The 11676-nt window shown below is 36.6% G+C and overlaps 1 protein-coding gene across 1 annotated transcript; it reads right to left on the bottom strand.

Moving 5' to 3' along the window:
- Positions 1–3515: 3515 nt before the first annotated feature.
- On the bottom strand, positions 3516–11574 carry LOC149035845 (uncharacterized). The gene is made up of 7 exons (XM_089191522.1): positions 11417–11574; positions 11077–11142; positions 7828–8467; positions 6713–7015; positions 4795–4931; positions 4531–4552; positions 3516–3979 (listed from the first exon to the last, which is right to left on the bottom strand). The coding sequence occupies exons 2-7, from the start codon at positions 11128–11130 to the stop codon at positions 3660–3662; spliced, it is 1476 nt and encodes a 491-aa protein (XP_089047648.1). The 5' UTR covers positions 11131–11142; positions 11417–11574; the 3' UTR covers positions 3516–3659.
- Between the last annotated feature and the right edge of the window lie 102 nt (positions 11575–11676).

The following is an 11676-nucleotide window of genomic DNA, read 5'->3' as shown; positions in this document are numbered from 1 at the left end:
AGGTGACGGAATAATTATACTTCACGTAGGTTAAGCGTCTTTCTAGTGCTTTAATTGCTCATTCAAATCATCAATCTAGGCGAATCGAGATGGAAATTTTTATGAGTGACTTAAACAATGACCCATTTGGCCGTTAGCGGAGGGACTTGAGACGTTGCAAACTGGTCGTTAGCAAAACCGAGACCAGTCTAGGGCGAAACGACCCCTACGTTTGACAGTAAGGGATTGCAGCGATCCCACAAATGATTTGTTATCACCTGGGTAAGTCAGAAACATTTCTTACTTCGCGGATTAACGTCTCCACAAGATCATATAGGATATTAAATTCTCCCGTCTAGAATTTAAGGACTGATAGTAGACATATTTTCACAGACAGGTTTCGTCACACCAAGGAATACCCATTGTTAAAATTAGAATCGGTTGTTGTATTTTTCACAGACATGCATAAAGTAAACTGAGAAAATTTAAACTACTTTACTTCAGTAGGATTTCGAACCCATATGAGCTCGATAAGTTATTTAACAGAATGGCTCAATTGAAACTTTCACTTTCTGCCGGTTGAGGCAAAAATATGGCCAACCAAATTTGTCCAACATGCACAGATCTAACCCTGTAAGTCATCTCGGGAAGACATTCTGTTTCATTTCTAATCTGTGACCACATAAAAAGCAGTTGGTTGGGTGTTTTTGTATTTGACGGACAAGGCACATCAAACCCTAGCTAACCTCAGCCCGAAGCATTTAAGACAAACATTAAACATGGGTTTCGTGGTTTGTAAATTTCCGTTAAACCCTGTTGATATCATTGACCACAGTTCTGAAAACCTTTTCAGCAGATCGACAAAGCTTGACAACAAATGTTGCCTTTATACTCGTTCGAGCGGTGTGCTTAGCATTAAAATGTTCAAGGGCCATTTCTATTTCAAGAGCCACTCGCTGTAGAGTTAATGGGTTCTGGCTATTACTCTTAGTCTAACACTGAATCATTCACCCTAAGCATATAAATTTTAATATAGCCCGGAAGTAGCCACCATGTATGAACGTGTGGGAAACTACCCAGCTATAATATGTTTACTTATTTTGAAAAACAACATTTTCCTTAAGGTCCTTAAATCATCTTGCTTAACCTACCCATAAATCCACAGGTGTTTCAAACAAAGTGAATTGTAACATCTCAGACGGGGGGTGCTTAATTGTTACGGGCGATCGGAAATAAATGAAAAACAGAATCAAATGCTGGTTCTATCTTTTTCGGTTTGATCGCGGTTTGTGCGTTAGTTGCTGTTGTATTTGCCATATCAGATAAGTAAACGGTTACAAGTTCGGGGTATTATAAATTACAGAAGCAATGTAAGACAAAATACGCGAAGGACTTACTTACCAAGTCTTCCAAAGAAACAAACTCTCGTAGAAGTGACTTGCCAACAAGCTCTTATGAGCACTGCGACAGGAGCGGAGAAGTGAGCGCGAGAGGTCCGCGAGGGATCTAGGCACCAGCTCGCACCAACCTTCGTAGATCGCGCGCTGGCGCGAAACGCGCGGGCTTCGTCTCTCCTGTATCTCCTGTTGCAGCACCAATGAGAACGTGCTCGCGGGCTCAAACCGGAGTGGATTCGGGCTTAGCCGGTTTTAATAGATTATAATGGATTACCCGATGCAAGGAGAATTTGCATGTGTTTTAAAGTTGATCGACAATCATTTAGGTGTTAGAAGTTAGGGAAATCTTTATCACAAATTTAAAAAGATGTGAAAAAACATGATCATCTACTTTTACGAGATATTGGTTTTCATAAGTTCACGATACCAAAAGGAAATAATTCTTTTGATAACACCTACTACAGTGTATATAATCGCTACTGACTTAAACTTCTGTCACCACTGGTACAAGCCCACAGTGAACATTGCTATCTCTAGTGGCAATAACGTAAACAACTCTTTTTAGGTCGGAGACTCTTGGTACGGCCGAAAGATGCTGTTGACCCACCTTAACAAGGTCGGAAAGGGGGCGACATTGCCCAAGGATGAAACCTCCAGATACCACTCTAAGGTAAGCTAGGCTATGAAAGGCTGGGTAAGCTAGAAAAGTTAACAAAGGAGACGTCAACTCCTGCCCCTCTATATGTACACAATTGTCTATACTTCAGCTTTTTTTTTTGGTAGCAGTCATTTTATTCGTTGAGAACTTTTTCAGTATTTACTCTACTGTCAACAAAAATTACACTGTAATAGCTCGTGCTAATAGTTTAGAGCTTTATAACAAACAACCCACAGAATATATATAAAAAAGTTCAAAATTCTAAAAATGTCTAGGACTGTAAACCAGCTACAGCTTTTGACTATAAAAATATTTCAACAAGTTCTAAATGATTTCTAGGAAAAACCGACAATAGAACATCTCTCTCAACTTCTGTATGGACAAATCCGTGTATAACACATGAAATATGACATACATTGTCTGCATATTTGGAACGTATGCAATTTACACTGTCAAATGATTGAATAAAGTAGATACCAAAAACTATTTATATTCTAAAAATAATTGAAGTTATATGCAAGTACTATACAACTTTGTGAGCTTCAAAAGTCTCTTAAGTACATGAAGTCATCATTTCCATATACAAAAACACTGTATTAAAAAAAATTTCGAAAGAAGGAATTACTCTTTACAAGTTTTCCTCACAGCTATTTATTAAATTGTGGTGTCCACTTTCAAAGAAAAAAAAAGAAAATATTTAATGTTCACACTACCTTCATAATTCAAATAAAGAATTATAAAGCAAACATAGATACAAATAAAGAACTTGAACTTTCAGTCCAGACATTTTAACAGCATGACATATTTCACCATACCTACTTACTGGTAATTCCTGACTATGTAACTCAATCTTGGGTACCCCTCAAAATATATTTTACAACAAACATAAAAGTTATATTTTAACTTAGAGAGAACTACTGTGGAGGTTGTTCATATCAAGGAACTTTGGAGAAACTGTGAGTTTGTGTCAGTGGTAAGCTAAGAGGTACATGTAGACTATAGCCAGCCTTAGTAAGTTTTTTGAGGATAATTACTGTATTTTCTATTGGAGTTACTCCTAATTAAGAATATTACACATTGTTCAACAAAGTAGTTGAGTTTATAGGAGAGTAGAATTCTTTCTGTTGGTTAGATTAAACTGTAACAATATCATCATAATACTACAACTTTGCAGGTACCACATAATTTCACATTCATAGCAGAGATAGACATTTTAGATTATGTGTTAAATTGGATGTTCTCATAACAACAATTCTTAGTATCACTTGAACTAAAAAATTTTGTGACACGGATGTTTGCGTTGTCGTGTAGTTTTCAGCTTGAAAAGATTTCACAATTTTTTAGAAAACTGACACTCAAGCTGACTGTCAATATTCCTGGATGATCTGAATACTTAGGACTGTGCTCCCCTAAGCATTGGATGGTCTGACATTTTATCACACAGTTATCGAATTAATTTGATTAATCAACAAACGAGTACTTCCTTAAGTCTGCTCTAAGAGCACTTGTCTGTTCCCTTTGTCTTGCATTAAGACCTGCCTACTGAATCTCAAATTCTATAAACAAAGCCACAAACTGCTTTGTCTTCAACAAAAATATCCATACAAATTAATTGTTACATCAAATTACCCAGTGGCTGTTCCCAGAGCTGAGACATGTTTCTCTAATTCTTTTACTATATCAAGACGCCTAATGTGGTGCTCTTTAAGTGTCTCACAAAAGTCATACACCGTCAATCCTGGCACTGCCGATTCAAGATAACCTAATGTTTTACTCCCTGCTTCTGGGTCATTCCTCAAGGCATCAATGTGAACTTGATCCATCTTATACTTATGTGCCACCTCCCTCCATCCACCTAGGCCATGCTTCTTTTGACTCAATAGGTGCCCAACTCTCTCATAAGTTTGAAAGTCTTGTTGTTGTACATCTGTTAGAGATTTGTATTCTATCAAAGATAAGTATATTTATAAGAAAAAATATACCAAAATTATTTCTGTGATTCTTACTACTAAAATGGTTTTAATTATACTGTCAGTTGGCTGAGAAGCTGTTGGCCTTGCATTCATATTCAAACTCTATGTTTGAGCCTACTTTCACCCTTTTGGAGATTCTGGTTGCTGTGTGATTGTTATTGGTCCAAAACCAGAATAAATTCAAACTGTGCATAACTTATCTAAATGCAAAAATGGAATTCACACTTTAATGACAAACAAATATTCATGAATATTAAAAAATCAATAAATACTTGTGGGACAGAAAATAAAATCCAAAAGTCAGAGATTCAATCTTGGAATAAGGGTTCAAGCAACTTTTGATTCAGGATCCTTTGTGAAGGAAGTGGATGGCAAAGTAACGTAAGTTGTACAAATTAAAAAAAACGCAATTGCAAGTGATTGATGTTGCATTACATCACAGCCTCTTAAAATCCCACAAAGCATATCATAGATAATCAGAGAGTTCTAGATATTCTAATTGTCTTGTCAAACAACATCTTACCTTGTTCTAAATCATCCACATGCTAAAAGAGATATTAAAAAAGTAAGTTTAGCATACTTTCATTTGATTATTATTAATCTTTCAATAGCTGTAATTGTTTAGGTCAACCAAGAGCAGCCTAAAGTTTACATCTACCACATAGTGTCAGTTTGTCATTCTATATCTCACATGACTGTACAGTGTACAAATAGTTCATAGATAATGAATAACATGATTCCACAAATTATTAGTATGTGATATAGAATTTGCAATTTGTAACCACACCTCTTCTATGTTATCCACCAAGTTACATGTATCCGTCCCTTTTGGATTTAGTGGTTTTATTGCTTGTCTTAAAGTTCCTGAGAGGCTTGATAATGATGACTTTCTACTTCTGTTACCACCTCTATTTGCATCATCTCCTAGGAAATGAAGATTTGTAGTACATCATGCTTAAATCGGAATTTTTTACTTCTATGGGCAGTTCAAAAAGAAAATTTAGGGAATAAATAAAAGTTATTTACCCAGCGGAAGGTTCTTATGGGGAAAAAATTTGCTTAGGGTTTTCAGCCATACTCAAGACCAAGGTTTTTCCCCATATGAACCAGCCTTGACCTATAATTAACTTATTCAGTTTTCTGCTGGTTTGCTTTTTTCCACTTTGCTGTGAATGGTACACTAGAAAAAGCAGGAATGGCTACAAGTGAGCAATGAGCCAATCAGATTTGACCATTTAAGATTCCAGCCAACTGAGATGTTTCAGAAAAAATTATTTTCATTATTGTTCATCTTAACCTGTCATAATTTCATTCCTAGAAGTGATCAAGTGATACATACTTAATAATCCATTTTACAGTTGCATGTTTAGTTGCCAAACTTTTTAACAGGGGTGACCTTGGTATGATGCAAACCTTGCTGCTTTTTAAATGTAGATTGCCTTGTTATTATGCTAACTAGATACTGGTCTCTATCAAAACTGGGTCACCTTCAGCCTCACTTCAAATCAAAGGCTTGGCAACTAAGTACAATTTTAATATGTAATCTAGCAGGAATGTAGGGAAATTGAGAACAAAAAAAATAAATTGAAAGATATATTGTCTTAGTGTGACTGCAAATTCTCAAGAACACTAGAAAACAATGAAATGTATTGCCACTTATTAGGGGAAACTACCTAACAATCCTGGTAGAAAAGGGCTCACTTACACAGCACATAATTATTAATCATGTTTACAGGCTGGGATAAATAAATGTTTCTATATAAGCTTGCATTTATATTTCATAATGATCAATTCTGATTGGTTCACTAAGGCATTATTTTGATCAATATCCTTTCTGATTATACCAAACCACATCATCAGAAATGCCAACCTCTGGAGATCTCAAATCTCACAAAGGAGTTTTTTCAGACCAGCAATGCCCCCCCCCCACCCAGAAAATTTCTTTTTTTATTTGGACCCCTTACCCCCCCACCACCAAGCAATTTTTTGGGAAAAACATCAGGGACTTCAATTGGTTTAATACTCATCCAATCAGACTCTCCCATATATAGGAGTAACAGAGAAGAAGAAACTCTCTTCATTTTGTTTGCAATGAACAACATGCATCAGGCAAGAAAATGAAGCCAGAAACCATAATATAAGTGTAAGAAGCCAAGTAATTTTGGAATTTTGGAACATATGGAGCTTAAATCTTAGTTTTTGAGGGCAACTGATCCGAACTTTCTTTTATCTGAGATTGGCTCTGTATCTGGGAGGCTCCTGGATAATTTGAGAGACTCCTGGACAATTCAGGAAAGTTGACATTGAAGAAATGTAAAATGGTTTCCGTGTTTACATAGCCTGATGTAAACACGCGGGAGGTTGGGAGAACATGAGATAAGCGTAGGAAACCACGATGCGAAGTGGAGTGGTTTCCAGCTTATCAAGTGTTCTCCCAACCTCCCGCATGTTTACATCAGGCTATGTAAACACCGAAACCATTTTACATTTCTTTTATAAAATAACTAATGAAAGAGGAACGAAAACCATGTTTACATACGCTCATGTAAAATGGTTTTATGGCCAATCAGAGTGTGCGTACTGTTTGAATTATTTTTTAAATAAGCATCATGCACATGTAGCATATATGAAAGCCACTGTTATGTCAAATGCACTGAAATTATCATTTTCTCCTTTGACATCACCACAATACATTGAATAATTACCACTTTTCTGAGAATCCCTACTGAGTGAACGAATAAAAGATTGCTTTCGACCACCATCACTTTTAGGACGTCTAACTTCAGCACCAAAAACTGACTCAGCACTCCTTTCATGTTGCACATTATTGGGTATTGTAGTCACAACTTCTGAGACACCAGGCTCAGGCACAGAAAGAGCAATTCTAATTTCTTGATCCTGACTGGAAGTACCCTGAGTGACTGAGACACCAGGCTCGGGCACAGAAGGAGCACTTCTAATTTCTTGATCCTGACTGGAAGTACCCAGAGTGACTACATTCTGGAATGCTATTAAGTTGAATAATTTAGTTAGTACAGATTTTCTACTGTCTAATGTGTGCATATTTAGTATAATGTTAATGTCTGTACAAAAAGTATTTCAATTTTAATCAAGGTTAGTCAAAACACCCTTGCACAAAGGAAGCTGACAGTAACAAAACAACATACATTAACTAAAACATTTCCATGATATATAGAACATAGAACAATTTTCAACTGAGTGTTGAAAGTAATCCATGATTGATTAATGGGGGAGAGGGGCATGATGCACAAGGTGTTCAGATTGATTGCCACAATCAACATCACTTCCCACTACATTTATCTGAGCTCTTAATTGCAAAGCAAACCACAAGGCACATAGTTACCTGAAATTCCTTCAACTCCATTAACACATGTACCACTGGGGCTAGCATTAACAGTTTCTCCATGTATGTTACCTTTTTTTCCAAAATTTGAGCTGCTAAATTCAGGGTGTGGCTTATCTGCGGGGTTTTACAGTACAAAATACCATTAAGACAATATGCTTTTCCCAAAAGCTACTCTTCATAGTTATAGTAAAACACATAACATAAATAAAAGCTACTTTATAACACTGACAATCTGCAGTTTCAGTTGAGTAATTGACTGAATAACCCATGCAGGATGTTGGTAGTAAGATCAGTCACAGATAGTTTGTAAATCACATTTACCTTTTGATTTAATGAACAAACTTTACTTGTTTTCTCCATCCTACTCATATTACTAGACCAGTAGAAAGAAGGAAAGCAACTTGATTTCAAAATTGTAGAGATACAGTCATCATATAATTATGCTCAACTTACAATTCTTTGGATGATCACCAGTTGCTATCTTTCTTCTTTTGTAGCAATATACAGTCACTGTAGATATCAATGCTAAAACAATTGCGGTACCAACCACAATTAAAACAATTATAGTTGTCTGCGATAGCTTTTTATTTTTTGAAGTATCTGATCCATGTTTGCCTCCTGTTGGTTCATGTGGTGGTGGAGTACAATCCTTGTCGGGTCGAGGGGCACAATACAGTTTGAATTCAGTTAGGCCTTGTTCTTTGCACTCAGGGACCTCCTCATCTTGGTCATCAAAGCAACAGTGGGAACATTTCTGACAGCTGTGAGTGCCATCCTTTTTGCTGAAATAAAATCCTTTCTTACAAGTTCCATTGCAGACAGTGTCTGATATTTTGGTACATGGCACAGTCACTTTTTCATTTTCAACACACTGGTGACAAACATGGCAAGAAGAACTGTCATACGTGTCACTGAATTTCCCAGATTCACAGGGTTTACACTCAATTTTGTCAACTTTGTCTTTAATGGGAGTTCCACATTTTGGAACCAGCCCTTGACCCTCGTGGCATTTATCACAAGGGAGACATTTTCTCCCTGGACGACCAGTGATAGGATATTCATCAGGGCCACACAAACCACGTGTGGAGATGACCTGCAGAAAACATAGTTATAAAACTCATTGATTTCTAAGACATCATAATTTGCATATAGTCGAACCTGTATGAAGCCGTCACACACCTATAGGGAATGGCAGGGTGACCCCTTAATACAAGTTGACCGGCAAGTGACTTAAATGTGTAATATGTTCAGTGCAAAATATTCATCTTAACAATCCAAAGAAGAAAGATAATTTGCAATGCATTAAGGACATTTGAACTCAAATTAATAAAGTTGATTCCCTGGAGTACTAAGTTAGTACTAAGTACTAAATTAGACTTAACCCTTTTTATCAGATAAACTGCGTTGTTGTACAAGGCCCTGAGATAGGCTGTAACAGCACACGTGGAAAAATATCGTATTTTTTCACGTGTGTTGATATAGCCAATCAGCTGCTGACATGTCACTAGCTTTTAGTGCTGCTTGGTCAGGTTGATGAATAAATGGCAAAGCCTTCACGATTCTCAATACAAATTGTTTGTCAGAGCTTTCTCGAAATATGGCGGCTAAAACACTAAACAATCCATATCACTAACAGACAGTGAGGTTCAAGCTTTCCTAGAAGGGAAAGAAAACCAATATACTAACATAAAAAACCAAAAGTTATGTATTCAGTGGCTTTGGTGTTAGTATTCTCTTGGCTGAGAATGAAATTTGACAACTGGAAGATTTGCCACTAGCCAATTTGGGTCATTTACCTGAGAGACTTCTTCTGTCAGTAAGGATAAAGTCAATAAATGAGAATTTTGTACATTGAAAATTATGACTATTGTTGTTTTTGTAACCATGATTCAATGCATTTTTCCATCTTAGGAGTTAGTGCCAACCCACTCTATGATTGTTATTCAGGGATTATCGATTCATTTATTTTCATTCATAAATGAAGTTGGCTTTTCTTCTCAGTAAAGGGCTATTTTGTTTATATGATAAACAAAATAATACATGCTTGCTTATAGATATGGAATTTCTCTTCTTGTGTTCAACTCGACATCTCACTTGTTCACTGCACTCACTCATGAGCTATTGAGTGAAACACTTGAAAAGAAATTCCATATCTGTGTGCATCCATGTATCATTCTCTTTATCTCCCAAGATCTGATTGTCAGTTCTCCCCTCTAGCTGCTGCACATTACCTTGTATGTAAGTTACCAGAATTTAGTAATAGATCAAGATAACAACTTCTATCTGATAAGTTTGAGTATTCTCATAACCTGTTTGCTGCATAACAAATGGATATTATAGGGGAAGTAACATGTTAATCACTACTGAGAGTTAAAAGATTGTGGCCAATTCATGTTACCAACTCAGTTGATAATACTTAATTACCCTCTTATACTCTCCCACCGATGCAGTTTTGTAAACTTTGTCCTGTTTACTAGGGATAGAACTCTAACAAACGAGACTCAATTAAACTGTTTTATTCCGCTCTCGTATTCGCTTATTTACATCGGGTGTGTAAAAAGCTACTCTGCAAAATTTGTAAGAAATCACTCTCTTATACGATATTTCCTACATTGTGATTGGTTGTTGCCGAGTACTGATTTAAAAAGGTCATTCAAGGTTGCGTTGATTATGTAAACCATTCAATGTCCATAATGTTCGCACTCATCATCTGACATGTGTCACGCACGAATCAAAGTCTCCGACAGCAGCACCACAGTTTCTTATAATAAATTCACTTCGTGAAAGGTAATTTCAATACCAGAGTACTAATTTTCGTACTGGCCACCCCATAATTTTAGATGCATATGAACAAAAGAAAGCAGATAATAAAAATATTCTGATAATACCCATAATAACAAATTATTGCCTGTCACCTTCTGGGATTACTAGTTTAAATAAAAACGACATTGATAAACTTTGAGCCTTGAATAAAAAGACCACGATCCGCACTAATCAAACGCTGGGCAAATTCATTGGATCAAATCTGAATCCGACGTTTTGGGGGAGTAAAGGGCCATATTTAGTACAGCACTAAGCAAATTATTCTAGGGAAAGTGAAGTCACGCAATGCAAGTTTTTTCTCACGAAAAAAATATATAATTATTCATGGCCAAAATATTATGATAGTGTCCTATACACCGACGCACTTAAATTCTTCAAAATTCCCTGGAAAACTTGCGACATAAGTTTCGATTAGCAATGCATGTTTTTGTAACATTACGCATAATATCACAACGAGTAGACAGAACAATCTACAAACTGTCATCGCTTTTGCAACCCGCGAGTAGGATCATACGTAACTTTTTAATTCTCTGCAATATTTCCGAGAAAAATTCAAAGTCTCACTCATTCATTAAATGTAATAAATGAAGTGTCTTGATTGAGGGCTTCAGTGTGTAAAATGGTGGTCAAACTCGGTTACTACGCGAATAATCGAGAAAGTACGGCTTCAAAGACACTAATGTGTGGACACCAGTGTGTGACTTAAGAGAGAGAGACTAAATTTAGTAAATGAGTTTGCGTTTCCAGTGGTAATGGCAGTATAGCTTAATTCTTTCAACCCTTTAATTTGGGAACAGTGTTAGATTGCTTTACAAATAGTACTGTTTGCTATCATACTGTTTACCTAGCTATAAACAAAAACACAGCTGTTTTACTCACCAAATAACCACTAAAGATCTGCAGGAACAAAGTTGGTTGCATAGCAATCGTCATGACGCTCAGAGCCTGAAATGACATGTACGAGACAAAATTATTGGTTGTTACAATCAAGCTTACTGGTAACGATTCTGTGGTGATCTTAGCCAAACCGCGCGCGCGATCTATTGAAAGACAATTAACACCGATTAACACCATCCAATTCATCGCCGGAAATTGGCCAATTTCTATCAAAGCTTGGCAAGCAGAGAAGCTACAACTTTCCGCTTTGATCGTGGCATTATACGATATCACTTAGTAACCGCTATCGCCGTAAGGGCTTCAAAAGTAACGTCAGAGTTACCTGAGTGGATTCACTGCATATATGGCGATCACTGTTTCATCGAAAAAGATATCCAATGAATTTTTTCTCCTGAAAGCCGCGTTTGAACAAAAATTTGCAGGTCGCAAGCTAAATAACTTTGATTTTTCGCTGATCTGCCAAAATTTAAATCTAAACGCAGTGCGTCACAGTTACGTCACAGTGCGTCACATGATGTAGAGAAATAAAATGATGCAAAGCAAAACCCTTAGCCAAACGTTAACAATAGACATGCCTTAAAG

The sequence above is a fragment of the Pocillopora damicornis genome, chromosome 13, assembly GCF_964200805.1.
Source record: "Pocillopora damicornis chromosome 13, jaPocDami1.2, whole genome shotgun sequence".
NCBI lineage: Eukaryota > Metazoa > Cnidaria > Anthozoa > Scleractinia > Pocilloporidae > Pocillopora > Pocillopora damicornis.
This window is presented reverse-complemented; position numbering and strand designations above follow the sequence as displayed.

Excerpts from the sequence above, each read along its gene's own strand:
- LOC149035845 (XM_089191522.1), bottom strand. The coding sequence starts at position 11,130 with ATGACGATTGCTATGCAACCAACTTTGTTCCTGCAGATCTTTAGTGGT. Across the intron at positions 4,932-6,712 it reads TAGGGATTCTCAGAAAAGTG|GAGATGATGCAAATAGAGGT; the intron begins GTAATTATTCAA and ends TTCATTTCCTAG. Across the intron at positions 4,553-4,794 it reads TGGTGGATAACATAGAAGAG|CATGTGGATGATTTAGAACA; the intron begins GTGTGGTTACAA and ends TATCTCTTTTAG.